This window comes from Ranitomeya variabilis, chromosome 4 (genome assembly GCF_051348905.1).
Source record: "Ranitomeya variabilis isolate aRanVar5 chromosome 4, aRanVar5.hap1, whole genome shotgun sequence".
Classification (NCBI taxonomy): Eukaryota; Metazoa; Chordata; class Amphibia; order Anura; family Dendrobatidae; genus Ranitomeya; species Ranitomeya variabilis.
The window spans coordinates 657353856-657372579 of NC_135235.1; the positions used below are offsets into that span (position 1 = coordinate 657353856).

The window sequence follows — 18724 nt, forward strand, 5'->3', positions numbered from 1 at the left end:
AAGAGCGCACATCCCGTGACAAGGAAGGCCACCAAAAGGACCTAGCCACCAAATCTCTGGTACCAAAAATCCCAGGATGACCAGCCAACACCGAACAATGAACCTCAGAGATAACTCTGCTAGTCCATCTATCAGGGACAAACAATTTCTCCGCTGGACAACGGTCAGGTCTATCAGCCTCAAACTCCTGCAGCACCCGCCGCAAATCAGGGGAGATGGCAGACAGAATCACCCCCTCTTTGAGAATACCAGCCGGCTCAGGGATTCCCGGAGAATCAGGCACAAAACTCCTTGAAAGGGCATCAGCCTTCACATTCTTAGAACCCGGGAGGTATGAAACCACAAAATTGAAACGGGAGAAAAACAGCGACCATCGAGCCTGTCTAGGATTTAACCGCTTGGCAGACTCGAGATAGGTCAGATTCTTGTGATCCGTTAAGACCACCACGCGATGTTTGGCTCCCTCAAGCCAATGACGCCACTCCTCGAATGCCCACTTCATAGCCAACAATTCCCGATTGCCAACATCATAATTACGCTCAGCAGGCGATAACTTTCTAGAAAAGAAGGCACATGGCTTCATCACAGAGCCATCAGAACTTCTTTGAGACAAAACAGCCCCTGCTCCAATCTCAGAAGCATCAACCTCGACCTGAAAAGGGAGCGAAACATCTGGCTGACACAACACAGGGGCCGAAGTGAAACGACGTTTCAACTCCTGAAAAGCCTCAACGGCCGTAGAGGACCAATTCACGACATCAGCACCTTTCTTGGTCAAATCAGTCAACGGTTTAACAACACTAGAAAAATTAGCGATGAAGCGACAGTAAAAATTAGCAAAACCCAGGAATTTCTGAAGGCTCTTCACAGATGTAGGCTGAGTCCAATCATAAATGGCCTGAACCTTAACGGGATCCATCTCGATAGTAGAAGGGGAAAAAATGAAGCCCAAAAAGGAAACCTGAGCTCCGAATAGACATTTAGACCCCTTCACAAACAAGGAATTAGCACGAAGGACCTGGAATACCATTCTGACCTGCTTCACATGAGACTCCCAATCATCCGAAAAGACCAAAATATCATCCAGATATACAATCATGAATCTATCCAGATACCTTCGGAAGATGTCATGCATAAAGGACTGAAACACAGATGGAGCATTAGAAAGTCCGAATGGCATCACCAAGTACTCAAAGTGGCCCTTGGGCGTATTAAATGCTGTTTTCCATTCATCGCCCTGTTTAATACGCACAAGGTTATACGCCCCTCGAAGATCTATCTTGGTGAACCAACTAGCCCCCTTAATCCGAGCAAACAAATCAGACAGTAGAGGCAAAGGGTACTGAAATTTGACCGTGATTTTATTGAGAAGGCGATAATCTATACAGGGTCTCAGAGAACCATCCTTCTTGGCCACAAAAAAGAACTATGCTCCCAACGGTGACGACGACGGGCGAATATGCCCTTTCTCCAAGGACTCCTTTATATAACTTCGCATAGCGGCGTGTTCTGGCACAGATAAATTGAAAAGTCGGCCCTTAGGAAACTTACTACCAGGAATCAAATTGATAGCACAATCACAATCCCTATGAGGAGGTAGGGCACTGGATTTGGGCTCATCAAATACATCCCGGTAATCCGACAGAAACTCAGGGACTTCAGCAGGAGTGGAAGAAGAAATTGACAACAACGGAACGTCACCATGTACCCCTTGGCAACCCCAACTAGACACAGACATTGATTTCCAATCCAATACTGGATTATGAACCTGCAGCCATGGCAAATCCAACACGACCACATCATGCAAATTATGCAACACCAAAAAGCGAATATCCTCCTGGTGCGCAGGAGCCATGCACATGGTCAACTGAGTCCAGTACTGAGGTTTATTCTTGGCCAAAGGCATAGCATCAATTCCCCTTAATGGAATAGGATACTGCAAGGGCTCCAAGAGAAAACCACAGCGCCTGGCAAACTCCAAGTCCATCAAATTCAGGGCAGCGCCCGAATCCACAAATGCCATAACAGAGTAGGACGACAAAGAGCAAATCAGAGTAACGGACAAAAGAAATTTAGGCTGTACTGTACCAATGGTGACCGACCTAGCGAACCGCTTAGTGCGCTTAGGACAATCAGAGATAGCATGAGTGGAGTCACCACAGTAAAAACACAGCCCATTCTGACGTCTGTGTTCTTGCCATTCAGCTCTGGTCAAAGTCCTGTCACATTGCATAGGCTCAGGCCTCTGCTCAGAGGAAACCGCCAACTGGTGCACAACTTTGCATTTACGCAAGCGCCGATCGATCTGAATGGCCAAGGACATTGATTCATTCAGACCAGCAGGCGTGGGGAACCGCACCATAACATCCTTAAGGGCTTCAGAAAGACCCCTTCTGAAAATTGCTGCCAGGGCACACTCATTCCATTGAGTAAGCACAGACCACTTTCTAAACTTCTGGCAATATACCTCCGCTTCATCCTGACACAAAGCCAGCAAGATTTTCTCTGCCTGATCCACAGAATTAGGTTCGTCGTAAAGCAATCCAAGCGCCAGAAAAAACGCATCTACATTAAGCAGTGCAGGATCTTCTGGCGCAAGGGAGAATGCCCAGTCTTGAGGGTCACCATGTAACAAAGAAATAATGATTTTTACTTGCTGAATGGGGTCACCAGAGGAGCGGGGTTTCAAAGCAAGAAACAGTCTACAATTATTTTTGAAATTCAGAAACTTAGATCTATCCCCAGAAAACAAATCAGGAATTGGAATTCTAGGCTCTAACATCGGATTCTGAACTACATAATCTTGAATGCTTTGTACCCTTGCAGTGAGTTGATCAACACAAGAGGACAGACCTTGAATATCCATATCTACACCTGAGTCCTGAACCACCCAGAGGTTAAGGGGAAAAGAAAGACAAAACACACTGCAGAGAAAAAAAAATGGTCTCCGAACTTCTCTTATCCCTCTTTTGAGATGCATTAACACTTTGTGGGCCTGCTGTACTGTTATGGGCCTGGTGGTCAGGTGCACCCAGAATGACCTGATGGTTAAACTGGAAATCGGGACAAGCTCTGGGGAGTGGGAGCTCTGCTGACCACAAACCCTAATCCTATCACACAAACACTAGAAATAGCCGTGGAGCGTACCTAACTCTCCCTAGACGCCTCTTCACAGCCTAAGAGCTAACTACCCCTAAAGATAGGAAATAAAGCCTTACCTTGCCTCAGAGAAATTCCCCAAAGGAAAAGGCAGCCCCCCACAAATATTGACGGTGAGTTAAGAGGAAAGTCACAAACACAGGAATGAAACAGGTATTAGCAAAGGAGGCCAGTCTTCACTAAATAGGCAGAGGATAGCAAAGGGATCTATGCGGTCAGCACAAAAAACTACAAAAACCACGCAGAGTGTGCAAAAAGCCCTCCACACCGACTCACGGTGTGGAGGTGCAACCCTGCACCCCCAGAGCTTCCAGCTAACAAGGAGATATCATGATAGCAAGCTGGACAGAACTTCGCATGTACTAAGAAATATATTCAGAATGCAATAAACAATAAATAAGCTAGCAGGGACTTAGCTTCTGTTGGAACAGTCAGGTCATCAGAGAAATCCAAGAGAGATCTGAACCAGTACTGAGACATTGACAGCAGGCATGAGGTAACGATCTGAGTGGAGTTAAATAGAGAAGCCAGCCTAGCGATAAACAAGGGCAGCTGGGAAAGCCAACCTCAAGGATCAGCAGTACCACTCAAAGCCACCAGAGGGAGTCCAAGGACAGAACTCACTGAAGTACCATTCATGACCACAGGAGGGAGTCCAAGAACGGAATTCACAACAGCCGACCTAGCACGAGTAGTTCGGATGCGGGCAATGTTCCAGGAACACGGATAGCAGCTGTGGACAAATCATATGTCCTAGGTGAAGACGGGTACAGAGATGAAACAACCGTCAAACAAAATGGACGAGCTCATCAAGCACCTGATCCTGAGTCAACAGCAGCAACACCAACTGCATCGAGAGCAGCAGCGCCAAGAGCAGTTCCGTGAACAGCAGCAGGAGACAAATAAACTTCTGATGCAGCAGATCCAACAGCAGACAAGGCAGATGGAACTCCTGGTGGGAGATGTCCGCAGCAGAGAAACCGGCCCTCCCCCCCACCAAGGTGATGACTCATACGTCCGGAAAGCAGTAAGAAGAGCCATGCAAAAGATGACACCAGGGGATGACATACAGTCATGGCCAAAAGTATTGACACCCCTGCAATTCTGTCAGATAAGACTAAGTTTCTTCCTGAAAATGACTGCAAACACAAATCTTTGGTATTATTATCTTCATTTAATTTGTCTTAAATGAAAAAACACAAAAGAGAATGAAGCAAAAAGCAAAACATTGATCATTTCACAAAAAAATCCAAAAATGGGCCAGACAAAAGTATTGGCACCCTCAGCCTAATACTTGATTGCATAACCTTTAGCCAAAATAACTGCGACCAACCGCTTCCGGTAACCATCAATGAGTTTCTTACAATGCTCTGCTGGAATTATAGACCATTCTTCCTTGCCAAACTGCTCCAGGTCCCTGATATTTGAAGGGTGCCTTCTCCAAACTGCCATTTTTAGATCTCTCCACAGGTGTTCTATGGGATTCAGGTCTGGACTCATTGCTGGCCACCTTAGAAGTCTCCCGTGCTTTCTCTCAAACCATTTTCTAGTGTTTTTTGAAGTTTGTTTTGGTTCATTGTCCTGCTGGAAGACCCATGACCTCTGAGGGAGACCCAGCTTTCTCACACTGGGCCCTACATTATGCTGCAAAATTTGTTTGTAGTCTTCAGACTTCATAAAGCCATGCACGCGGTCAAGCAGTCCAGTGCCAGAGGCAGCAAAGCAACCCCAAAACATCAGGGAACATCCGCCATGTTTGACTGTAGGGACCGTGTTCTTTTCTTTGAATGCCTCTTTTTTTCTCCTGTAAACTCTATGTTGATGCCTTTGCCCAAAAAGCTCTACTTTTGTCTCATCTGACCAGAGAACATTCTTCCAAAACGTTTTAGGCTTTTTCAGGTAAGTTTTGGCAAACTCCAGCCTGGCTTTTTTATATCTCAGGGTAAGAAGTGGGGTCTTCCTGGGTCTCCTACCATACAGTCCCTTTTCATTCAGTTGCCGACGGATAGTACGGGTTGACACTGTTGTACCCTCGGACTGCAGGGCAGCTTGAACTTGTTTGGATGTTAGTCGAAGTTCTTTATCCAACATTCGCTCAATCTTGTCTTGAAATCTCTTGTCAATTTTACTTTTCCGTCCACATCTAGGGAGGTTAGCCACAGTGCCATGGGCTTTAAACTTCTTGATGACACTGCGCACGGTAGACACAGGAACATTCAGGTCTTTGGAGATGGACTTGTAGCCTTGAGATTGCTCATGCTTCCTCACAATTTGGTTTCTCAAGTCCTCAGACAGTTCTTTGGTCTTTCTTTTCTCCATGCTCAATGTGGTACACACAAGGACACAGGACAGAGGTTGAGTCAACTTTAATCCATTCATTTCTATGCAACTTTAATCCATGTCAACTGGCTGCAAGTGTGATTTAGTTATTGCCAACATGTTAGGTGCCACAGGTAAGTTACAGGTGCTGTTAATTACATAAATTAGAGAAGCATCACTTGATTTTTCGAACGGTGCTAATACTTTTGTCCACCCCCTTTTATGTTTGGTGGGGAATTATATCCAATTTGGCTTTAGGACAATTCTTTTTGTGTTTTTTCATTTAAGACAAATTAAATGAAGATAATAATACCAACGAATTTGTGTTTGCAATCATTTTCAGGAAGAAACTGAGTATTATCTGACAGAAATGCAGGGGTGTGAATACTTTTGGCCATGACTTTAGAGGCATTTTTGACTTTTCAAACTGGTTGCAGAGTAGGAGAGGCTGCCCCTGGAGCAGTGAGCAGAGGTTCTGGCCTGTTATCTCACTGGCCAACCTCAGAAAGCCCATTTTGACTTGACCTTACAGGATGCCTGGGAATATGCCAAGTAAAAAACAGATATACTGGCATGCTCAGGGGTCACTATGTCTGTCAGCGCCCATAGGGTTCATCACTGGGCATATTATTGTGACAAACCTCCCCGCTCACAGATGTTTGACTTGTTGCATTTGGTCCAGAAATGGTTGCAGCTGGAGTCCTCTCTAGCACAGATGGTTGAGCGGTAGGTCTTGGACAGATTTATTCACTCCCTTCCCAGGCTGGTGCAGACCTGGGTTGCCCAGGGAGACCCCTGGAATGCTGACAACCTGGTGGGTACCAGGTGGTCTAGAGGTCCCTCAGTGGTGCATAGGAATTACTCTTGGACTAAGTGTAGGCAGGCTAGAATACCCAGAGCTCTCCTGTGTAACCTGTCCCATGCCAAGCCACTCCCCTCGTCTTACCACAGTTTTACCATGTGTGTTCAGTGTCAGTTCCTCTACATACCCTAATCAAAACCTTGGCATGTCCAACTAAACCTGCCAAGTATGATTATACAATTCAATTAACTTTACTCGAAAAACTATTTTTAATCCCAAGGCATGTATATAAGATCAGCAGGTTCCACTAAGGATTACTGTCGGAGAGGGTGTGACTGGAACCGAGGAGGAAAGCGGCCTGCCAACAACAGCAACGTTTTCAGATGAATCTGTGTTCTCGGACGCACATTCAACAGAAGTAAATTGTGCCACAGAGAGTCACCCGCTCACTGAAACACAATAGCTATTCAGACAACCAGCAAACCAACCAGCTATACTCAGTGGGCATGTCGCAGGTGACATATGACGTCACTGCCATGCGCCACCCTGCCATCCTGATCTGACTATGGGGGGGGGAAGAATGTGCTGTTTGTTGTGGGAGCAGGTACAGATGAAAATTGTTTATTTTTTTAAATGTAGAAGTGCACCAGTATCAGCTATATTATTACAAGGGGCTAGGATTGCATAAATTTGGCCCACAAGGTGATTAAAGTTTGCCGAGGAGTAAGGAGCTCCAGAGCGCTTGCTGCTAAGACTGAAGCAGCAGGGGAGCGAGAAGTATTTTTTTTAATATGGGGCCCATTATACTGTATAGAAGACTGGTTGGGGGCCCATTATTACATATGGAGGACTAAGTGGGGCTCATACTGCATGGAGGACTATGTGGGGTCATTATTCTGTATGGAGAACTATGCGGGACTATTATATTATATGGAGGACTATGTGGGGCCATTATTCTGTATGAAAGACAATGTGGGGCCCATTATATTGTATGGAGGACTATGTTGGACCATTATACTTTATGGAGGCTTGTGTGGGTCTCATTATACTGTATGGAAGGCAATGTAGGTGTTATGATAGTGTAAACTGCATTAAAAACTGCAAACTGACTATGCCTGTTCCTGTACAGATTAGAGATTCTGATTCTGAAGTGTAGTGGTTCCTAAGTAAGGTGTGATAGTTCTTGTAAAGAACTGGAAGAGCAGAGTGTAAATTAGTCCGATAATACTATATGGAGGACTATGTGGATGCCATTATCCTGTATGGAGGACTATGTCGGGTGCATTATACTGTATGGAAGACTATGTGGGTCCGATAATACTATATGGAGGACTATGTGGATGCCATTATCCTGTATAGAGGACTATGTGAAGTGTATTATACTGTATGGAAGACTATGTGGGTCCGATAATACTATATGGAGGACTATGTGGATGCCATTATCCTGTATGGAGGACTATGTGGTGTGTATTATACTGTATAGAGGACTATGTGGGGCCCGTTATACTGTATGGAGGACTATGTGGGGTCTATTATACTGTGTGGAGGACTATAGGGGCCCTATTATAAAGTGTGGAGATCACAGTTGAGAAATTACAGTGTTGGGGTCACCAGCTCTGCCTGATGAGTACAGTAGGGTAATCATGCGTGTGGAGGTATCATATTGTGCTTGGGGAGCACTTTTGGTGGCATCATACTTTTATAAGGGCAATCTAGGGGCTTCAAAATGAGTGAAATTACTTTGTAAAGGCTGAAAAGTTAGTTGTAAGATATGCTCTACTGTGACCCCACCAAATACTAAGGTTTTTTGGGGGGAAGGTGGGGGGACAATTAGAACTTCTGCTATGGGGCCCGATGATATCTATGCACGCGCCCCAATTCTACAGTCATGTGATCTTAAGGTTTATTAATTAAAATGTACTCTGTTCATGGCACAACCCCTTTAAGTTTCTTTCCATATGAAAAGGTTCATTATCATATTTGATGATAAGGAAAAACGTCGTCAATTGTAGACTTTTTTTTTTAAATCATCATGGTTGGCCCGTGTATTTGAGTTTGACATCCCTGGATTAGTGGATTTTGTTCAGTACAGGATGGTGGTTATACTCAGACACTATGTGGTGATGATATATGGTCACTGTGTGGCATTTACCCCTTTATGTGACTTATTATTGGTATATTAGCTTTGGTATAGCGGACTTATTCCATAACGGTATGGAAATATTTGATAACTGTATGACTGTTTTTAATGAGCTTTATGTACACACACGGCTCCGCTCCGTACACCTCGTACACATGGCTCCGGTCCGTACACCTCGTACACACACGGCTCCGCTCCATACACCTTGTACACACGGCTTCGGTCCGTACACCTCATACACACGCGGCTCTGCTCCGTACACCTCGTCCACACACACGGCTCCGCTCCGTACACACGCGGCATCGATCTGTACACCTCGTACACACATGGCTCGGCTCCGTACAAACGGCTCCGCTCCGTACACACATGGCTCCGCTCGGTACACCTCGTACACACAAGGCTCCGCTCCATACACCTCGTACACACATGGCTCCGCTCCGTACACCTCGTACACACACGGCTCCGCTCTGTACACCTCGTACACACGTGGCTCCGCACCATACACCTCGTACACACGGCTCTGCTCCGTACACCTCGTACACACACGGCTCTGCTCCGTACACCTCGTACACACGTGGCTCCGCACCATACACCTCGTACACACGGCTCCGCTCCGTACACCTTGTACACACGGCTCTGCTCCGTACACCTCGTACACACATGGCTCCGCTCCGTACACCTCGTACACACACGGCTCCTCTCCGTACACCTCATACACACACGGCTCCGCTCCGTACACCTCGTACACACACGGCTCTGCTACATCCACCCTGTAAACCCCTCCTGACCCCACACATAAACTTCCCCTCATCCAGCACCATGACAACCAGCACAGCCGAGTCCTGCATACACTGAGGCCCCTGATCATGTGACCCCTGACTCCTCCCCTCCTGTGACCTCATCACAGGTCCTGTGTGCACAGAACAGCCATATATGTGGTGTGCGGCTCTGCAGGTGGAGGTAGGTGCTGGAGATTCCCCATTACGGGGGGGGGGCAGTAACCCCTTCAGCGCTGAGACTAATTTGGTGTTTTCTGTTCCTCCTTTATGTGACTCCTGACGTTTTGCTCCTTTCCCTCTCATAGATACATGTGACCCGTATTGCTCCCATAGTACATTGCCCCTTTCTTGCCTCCACACAGTATAATATTCTCACCTCATAAGTTTTCCAGAAGTGACAGAGGGGCACATCAGGCTCCACACTATAATTTTGACCACGCCCCTGACCACACCCCATTGTCACCCATAACCTCCCCAGGAGGAGATGTCAGAGGGGCGGATGCAGTGAGGGACATTCAGCAGACACCCTGGACAGCAGGATGCTGAGGTTGGTTTCTTATTTGTTCAATTTCTTATTCGGCATTTATTTATTTTCTGTTTTTTATAGGTTAAACAACAAAAAATAATCATCACAATAATAACATACACTGCAGCAAGGTGCCCAGATGGGAATACACTTAAAAACAGCTACAAAAATTATGCAACGGGCACAAAAATGGTCATCAAAGTGGGCACTGAAGGGCGTTAATCAAAGGGTTAAAGGGAATCTGTCACCCCATTTTTGGTGTATAAGCTGCGGCCACCGCCATTAGGGGCTTATGTACAGCATTCTGTAATGCATTCTGGAATGCTGCAGATAAGCTCCGGATGTAACCTGAAAGATGAGAAAAGCAAGTTAGATTATACTCACCTGGGGGGGGGGGGGGCGGTCCGGGTCCAGCTCCTCCCATCTTCATACAATCACGTCCTCTTCTTTGCTTCCTGTCGCAGCTCCTGCACAGGCGTACTTTATCTGTCCTGTTGAGGGCAGAGCAAAGTACTGCAGTGCGCAGACGCCGCGAAAGGTCAGAGAGGCCCAGCACCTGCGCACTGCAGTACTTTGTTCTGCCCTCAACAGGACAGATAAAGTACGCCTGTGCAGGAGCTGCGACAGGAAGCAAAGAAGAGGACGTCATCGTAAGAAAATGGGAGGCGCTGGACCCGGACCTGGACCGCCCCTGGGTGAGTATAATCTAACTTGTTTTTCTTATCTTTCAGGTTACATCGAGGGCTTATCTACAGCATTACAGAATGCTGTACATAAGCCCCTAATGGCAGTGGCCATAGCTTATATATGAAAAAGTAGGTGACAGATTCCCTTTATATTACTTAGGGCCACTGATCACACAGTAAGAACACACAGTGAGTCCCACATCAAAACCAGGTCCCTCCAGCCTGGCCCAAATGGGTTCTGGGCATCAGAACTGGCATCAAAGTGGGCAGACAGTCGATCTTGGCCATTTGAATAAGTAACTGGTGTTTTTAAGGCATTATATGACTTTGGGCCACTGATCTCACACTTCAAATACACAGATAGTGATGTGTCATATCAAGCCCCGCTTCAAGCCCAGGTCCCTATAGTCTGGGCCAAATGGGTTCTGGGCACCTGAATTGGCATCAAAGTGGGCAATTTTCACACATTTTAATAAGTAACTGATGTTTTAAAGGGGTTAAATGACTTTGGGCCACTGATATCACACTTCCTTGGGAAAATCTGCCCATTTTGATGCCAATTCTGATGCCCAGAACCCATTTGGCCCAGACTATAGGGACCTGGGTTTGAAGCGGGGCATCACTATGTATGTAATGGTGGTGTGAGATCAGTGGTCCAAAGTCATTTAACCCTTTGATTAACGCCCTTCGGTGCCAACTTTGATGCCCATTTTTGTGCCAGTTTTATAATTTATAGCAGTTTTTAACTGTATTCACATCAGGATACCTTGCTGCAGTGTATGTTGTTATTGTGATGATTACTTTTTATTGTTAAACCTATAAAATACAGAAAAGAAAAAATTGCCGAATAAGAAACCAACACCAGCATCGTCCCCCACACAGTATAATGTTCCCACAGTGTGGAGTCGGTAAGAGACACCTCCGACTCCAACTCCTCAATTTCCATGACACCGACTGCGACTCCACCAAATGGGCTACGACTCCACAGCCCTGCCACAAACAGTATAATGTTCCCACAGTACCACCATCCCCCCCACACAGTATAATGTTCCCCCAGTACCGCCATCCCCCCACACATAGTATAATGTTCCCACAGTACCGCCATCCCCCCACACATAGTATAATGTTCCCACAGTACCGCCATCCCCCCACACACAGTATAATGTTCCCCCAGTACCACCATCCCCCCACACACAGTATAATGTTCCCACAGTACCGCCATCCCCCACACAGTATAATGTTCCCACAGTGTGGAGTCGGTAAGACAAACCTCCGATTCCAACTCCTCAATTTCCATGACACCAACTGCGACTCCACCAAATGGGCTCTGACTCCACAGCCCTGCCACAAACAGTATAATGTTCCCACAGTACCACCATCTTCCTCACGCAATACAATGTTCCCACAGTACTGCCATCCCCTCCACACAGTATAATGTTCCCACAGTACCGCCATCTCCCACACAGTACAATGTTTCCACAGTACCGACATCCCTCACACACAGTATAATGTTCCCATAGTACCGCCATCCTCCCATACACAGTAAGATACTACATGATGCCCACCCAGGGTACCACCCACCACACCAGCCAATAAATACGCGCATAGCTCCATTCTTATTGTCAGGACAGTTGAACCCTGGACATATGAGATAATCACCACTCAGTAATTGTATAGGGTAAGAGTATAATAAAGTCGTTGTTTTATTTATTTCAAGCAAATTTTTTATTGCTAAATCTGATTTTTGTTTTTTGTTTGTAATTAATTTTTATTATTTCATTATTTTTTCTCCACAACTCTCATTAGTGCGATCATACCACATACAAACCTCTGATTGCTCCGGTGATGCCCTGTACTACTGTAGTGCGGTGTATTATCCCTGCCTGTCAGTGTAATACTAATGGCCCCACACACATTAGATAGCTATCGGCCAAACAGTTATTGGGCTGATGGCTATCTCTCCTGACTTCCCCATACACAGGAACATTCAGCTGAGTCGAGCTTTCCTTTGGTGTCTTCTAGCGAAAGTATTATCTGCAGGGAGAATAAAATGATCAGCGTCTAAAATTTAGCAGGCAAGATTCTTCTCTGACCTGATATGATCTGATGGTAGTCCCTCTTACGTATTCGAAGGTTAGCCAATCCTGCCAAGATCAGCGGTTTGAGCACAGGTCAGTGCAGAAGAGCTTCAGTGGTGACTTCATCTAGTCATGTACTCACCACTGGGTGGAGTCTTTGTTGCATCTCTGGTGTCTAATATGCGCTCCCCAGTATTTACTGTGATTAAAGCACTGCAGCTGCATGACTGCTATGCTCAGATCACAGTAATTTTCAGTGTGGGCTCAATAGGTCCAGGCACCAGGGCTGAGGTGGTGACTTCATCCATCTGTCCGTACACCTCATTGTGTGAAATCACCACTTCAGCCCTTGGGCTCAGATTTGGGTTTACTGCTCGTCAGTAATTACAGTGATCTGAGTGCCACAATCATATGACAGCTTTGCTCAGATGACAGTAATTACTGATGAAAGAAGGAAATTGTAGCACAGGATGTGCCCAGTTAACAGGTGAGGTAGCCACATCACAGGAGATAGGGGCTCCTATCCCAGCCCAGGGGCTACCGTATTCGCAGTGAGCAAGTGTAATTCTCTGACACTTATAAATCAGTAAATAGAAATGGCAGCTCTCAGTGGCTAAGTTAAAGTGTTAAACAAATACACCATTATTATTAATATTATTATTACTATTATTTATATAGCACCATTAATTCCATGGTGCTGTACATGAGACGAATAAGTGTGGAGGAGAGAAGGAGGTCTTGGGAGGATCGAAGATCACGTGAGGGAAGATATTGGGAGATTAGTTCAGAGATACTGTATAGGGAGGGGACAGGTTGTGGATGGTTTTGTAGATCAGTGTTAGTAGTTTGAAATGGATTCGTTGGGGAATTGGGAGCCAGTGGAGGGAATTGCAGAGGGGGGAAACAGGAGTAGTGAAGAGAGAGGTGGATTAGCCGGGCAGCAGAGTTGAGGACAGACTGGATTGGTGCAAGAGAGTTAGCGGGGAGGCCACAGAGGAGGGTGTTGCAGTAATCCAGGCGGGAGATGATGAGGGCATACACAAGAGTTTTAGTAGATTGTGGGCTGAGGAAGGGATGGATTCTGGCAATATTTTTGAGTAGGAGGCGACAGGAGGTGGCAAGAGTTTGCATGTGCGCTTTGAAGGACAGGGCAGAGTCAAGCGTTAATAACCTTCAGTTCAAAACATTGAAAAACATAATTTTGTGACACATTCCCTATAAAATGCCTGAAGCTTCTGTGTGAGAATCAGACATGAGATCTAACATGATATAAGATTACAGCTGGGTGAAGTCTGGAAACATTCATACAGGTGGGCTTGTGGTGATGTAGTCAGTGACGGACTCTGGCCAGATATGTTTATAGAGATCTCCCATTTATCTGCTATAACTCCTGTGCCACAATTGCTTGGGACCCACCCCAGGTTCTATGTTTCTTGGTCAATCCCGATGAACATGTGATCCCTGCAGCCAATCAGTGGCTGAAGCAGTGACCAACATAGCCAGTGATTGAGACCCTGGAGGAGATGTCTTTATAAAGCAATTCTTCTTTTGTTCAAGTCCATACGAGATAAAGTAAAACATCTACACGTTCTGTCTCCTCATATGTTTATCTCCAGTAATTGTATTATTACACGGGATTCTTTATGATGTTACATCGGTTCATCTTCTTCCCATTCAGATCCCTACAATATCAGATCTTCTCAGTGGAGATCTTCTATATAAGAGAAGTTTCCTGATTGACTCATCAGGGATGGAGAGAGACAGAGACAAGATGGAGAGGATAGTACACCTCACCCTAGAGATCCTCTTCCGGCTTACTGGACAGGTGAGAGATTTTGATGACATCACATTACATCATTTTTATCTATGGAAATAACAGATGGACAGAACTGGAGAGGTGAGGACTCTGGAAATGTCTGTAGTGAGATTTATTAATGTGTCTCTCCATAACCAGGATTACACAGCAGTGAAGAAGACCTCTAGTGAGCGCTGTCAGGACCCTGTGTCTGAGAGACGGGGAAATCCCCTGAGCCCAATCACGGGGCCTCTACCTCACCCCCTGATACACAAGGACATCAATGAGCAGCAAATCTTAGAACTTACCTACAAGATGATTGAGCTGCTGACTGGAGAGGTGACACCACTGGGAATGCTGGGACATTATGCAGTAACGCTATGAAGGGATCGGGGGATGACGGTATCATTGTATGTGTCAGGTTCCTATAAGGTGTCAGGATGTCACCATCAATTTCTCCATGGAGGAGTGGGAGTATTTAGAAGGACACAAAGATCTCTACAAGGACGTCATGATGGAGGTTCCCCAGCACCTCACATCACCAGGTAATACAGGACTAAATACACACGACCTATAATTATCTGTATGTAAAGAATTAATTCAGTCCCTGTATGTGTTTCCTCCAGCTCTATCCAGTAAGAGGACAACACCAGAAAGATGTCCCCATCCTCTTCCTCAGGATTGTAAACAAGAAAATCCCGATGTTCCTCAGGATCATCAGGTAGATGGAGATAAGATGTCATGAGATCTCCCCTATGATGTGTAGACGGCTATGAAGGTCTTGTCTTGTTTTATCCACTAGTATATGTTTTATGTTTATGTAATGAGATTAGTGGAGATGGAGGATTAGAGCTGATCATAGATGAGACTTCTCCATCTGTCTGTGACTTTTACAATATTTGTTTCAGGGTGAAGATCTGACCCATATTAATACTACAGAGACATGTGTGAGGGGTGATGAGTGGTGTAAAGAGGAGATTCCTACAGATAACCGGCCACGTGAGTAGTAACCACTAAATGCAGAGAAGTCACAGATTCTTATCAGTCACTGGCTTTGGTTACTTTATCGGTGGTGTAGTCCAACCACATCACAATCAGATGGTCACTATTCTACTGTAGACAACAGCATGCTCCTTTACCCGTAACTGTCCCAATTACTTTGACAATACTCAAATTTAGAGTTAGAGCTCTCTTTTCAAACATATGGTTTTGTTGTGGATGTTAATATTTTTTTCTACATCTATTTATACAGGTTTGCTTTGTACGATATGTTTGATTGTGGTGTGATTAACCTGATTTAACCCCTTCCCACAGCCAGTTTTTTTCCAACCAGGCTCCATTTTTCAAATATAACAAGTCACTTTATGTGACAATGACTCTGGAGCTTCTTCTGATCTCAGTGTTTCGACGATTGTTTTTTTCTGTGGCACATTGTAATTTGTTGGTAATTAATTTAGGTTGATTTGTTTTGCTTTTATTTACCTCTGGCATTTGCCCAAATTTATGAAACACAAATAATTTGAACCCCTTAGTGACGGAGCAACATTTTTAAAATCTAACCAGTGTCACTAACTCTGGAATTCCTCAAGAAATCCCAGTGATTTTGAGATTTTTTTTTCGTGGCACATTATAATTTATGATAATGGTAAATTTAGGTCTATATGGTTTGTTTATTTATAAAAAAAAATATAAAAAATGTGACAAAAAATGGTGCAATTTTCTTACTCTGAATGATTATCCCTTTAATCCTGATTGTCATGCCATAGAAAAACATTATTAAATAACATTTCCCACATGTTTGCTTTACATCAGCGCCATTTGTAAAATGTTCTTTTATTTTGTTAGCATTTTAGGAGGTTTAAAATTTTAGGAACTTATCCAGGTTTGAAGTGACTTTGAGGGTCCTATATATTGGAAGACCCCCAAAAGTGATACCAGTTTAAAAACAGCACCCCCTGACATATTGAAAACTGATGTCACATAGTTTATTAACCCTTCAGGTGGTTTCAGGAATTAGTGTACAGTGGCATAACAGAAACAGAAAAATTGTATTTTTACCACCTAAATGTCACTGACTTTTGAACAGGCCACTGTAGCCGGGAGACTCTAAGGCCGCTATTTGGCCGTGGATTGCCATGGCAACCATCAGGACCCACACAATCATGATCTCAGGGTGCCGCTGGGGATGAAGAGGAAGCCCCCCCACTCTGTTAACCATCTATCTGATGTAATCACTTTTGACAGCAGGATCTAAGGGGTTAAACATATATGGACAGTGCCAACACTGATCGTGGCTGATGCAGCAAGTTGTCAGCTATAGTGTACAGCCGACAGCTGCTGGATTGTCACCTGTATTTGGATGCTATTTTCTTATATCTCAGGTCATAAAAAGACATATTAGCGGTCATTAAGGGGTTAAAACATTCAATTTATATGTTTTATTGAACATATTAAATACCGTATATGTAAAAAGAAGCCTCATAAGAGGGACACAGATGTAGCCAAAATGTTAATCTGTAACAAATACTGGTGACCAAATAAATAGGGAGTATTCCAAGATCCAAGGGGAACAAAGACAGGTGTCCATTAGTTACTCGAGATTTCCCGAGCATGCTCGGGTGGTCTCCGAGTATTTCAGTTTGCTCAGAGATTTACTTTATGTCAACACAGCTGCATGATTTGCGTATGCTAGACAGCTTGAATACATGTGAGGATTCCCTAACAAACAGGCATTCCTCACAGGTATTCAGCCTGTCTAGCAGCCGCAAATCTTGCAGCTGTGGAGACATAAACTAAATCTCCATGCACACTGAAATGCTCGGGAAATCTCAAGTAACGAGTATACTCGCTAATCACTAGTGTCCATATCTAGATATACATATTTAAATATGAGGTCTGAGGTACAGTACATACCGTATTTTTCGGACTATAAGACGCACCGGACTATAAGACGCACCCAGGTTTTAGAGGTGGAAAATAAGGAAAAAAATATTTCAAACAAAAAATGTGGTAAATATTTAACCCCTTCATGACCCCAGCTTTTTTTCGGTTTTTCATTTTGACTCCCCTCCTTCCCAGAGCCATAACTTTTAAATTTTTCCGTCAATATGGCCATGTGAGGGCTTATTTTTTGTGGGACGAGTTGTAATTTTGAACGACCTCATTGGTTTAGCATGCTTGCACTCGAAAATGGGGGAAAAAATTCAAAGTGCGGTGAAATTGAAAAAAAGTGCAATCTCACACTTGTTTTAAGTTTGGCTTTTTGGCAAGGTTCGCTAAATGCTAAAACTGACCTGCCATTATGACTTTCCAGGTCATCGCGAGTTCATAGACACCAAATATGTCTAGGTTCTTTTTTATCTAAGGCTAGTTTCACATTTGCGTTTAAAAACGCAGCGTTTAAAACGCAAACGCAGGTGGTGAAAAAAACGCATGTAAACGCGTGCAAACGCTGCGTTTTTTAGACGCATGCGTTTTCTCATGCGGTAAACAAAACGCGGCGTTTTGACACGTTTACATGCGTTTTTCCCTCGTTTGCGTTTTTGAAACGCATGCTGAGAAGTGTGTGACAGCTGCCAATCATCAAAATCATCTAGAAAACCCACTATAAATAGAAATAGCTAGGGTTGGGGTTAGGGTTAGGGTTAGGATCCCTTTATCACCTTGATGGTGGGGGGTGGCTTATCAGGGTTAGGGGTAGGGTTAGGGTTAGGATCCCTTTATCACCTTGATGGTGGGGGGTGGCTTATCAGGGTTAGGGTTAGGGTTTGGATCCCTTTATCACCTTGATGGTGGGGGGTGGCTTATCAGGGTTAGGGTACTGTCACACTCTGCAACTTTCCAACGATCACGACCAGCGATACGACCTGGCCGTGATCGTTGGAAAGTCGTTGTGTGGTCGCTGGAGAGCAGTCACACAGACCGCTCTCCAGCGACCAACGATGCCGAAGGCCCCGGGTAACCAGGGTAAACATCGGGTTACTAAGCGCAGGGCCGCGCTTAGTAACCCGATGTTTACCCTGGTTACCATCGTAAAAGTAAAAAAAAAAAAAACGTACATACTCACATTCCGGTGTCCGTCAGGTCCCTTGCAGTCTGCTTCCCGCTCTGACTGAGTGCCGCCGTAAAGTGAAAGCAGATCACAGCGGTGACGTCACCGCTGTGCTCTGCTCTTACATTCCGGCCGGCAGTCAGTCAGAGCGGGAAGCAGACTGCAAGGGACCTGACGGACACCGGAATGTGAGTATGTACGTTTTGGTTTTTTTTACTTTTACGATGGTAACCAGGGTAAACATCGGGTTACTAAGCGCGGCCCTGCGCTTAGTAACCCGATGTTTACCCTGGTTACAAGCAAACGCATCGTTGGATCGGTGTCACACACCGATCCAACGATGACAGCGGGAGATCCAGCGACGAAAGAAAGTTCCAAACGATCTGCTA

The 18724-nt window shown here is 45.0% G+C and overlaps 2 protein-coding genes across 2 annotated transcripts in view; both read left to right on the top strand.

Annotated features, from left to right (window-relative positions):
• Nucleotides 1-18724, top strand: part of LOC143768180 (uncharacterized) — a 166687-nt gene that overhangs the window by 135244 nt on the left and 12719 nt on the right. Inside the window, exons 12-18 of the mRNA XM_077256869.1 lie at nucleotides 3917-4186; nucleotides 9318-9380; nucleotides 14168-14314; nucleotides 14444-14623; nucleotides 14706-14829; nucleotides 14911-15005; nucleotides 15193-15283. Of these exons, the coding sequence (XP_077112984.1) occupies nucleotides 3917-4186; nucleotides 9318-9380; nucleotides 14168-14314; nucleotides 14444-14623; nucleotides 14706-14829; nucleotides 14911-15005; nucleotides 15193-15283 (970 nt within the window). The remainder of the gene's footprint in view (nucleotides 1-3916; nucleotides 4187-9317; nucleotides 9381-14167; nucleotides 14315-14443; nucleotides 14624-14705; nucleotides 14830-14910; nucleotides 15006-15192; nucleotides 15284-18724) is intronic.
• LOC143767467 (uncharacterized) overlaps nucleotides 1-18724 on the top strand; it is a 390459-nt gene that overhangs the window by 82944 nt on the left and 288791 nt on the right. The gene's annotated exons all lie outside the window — the stretch shown is intronic.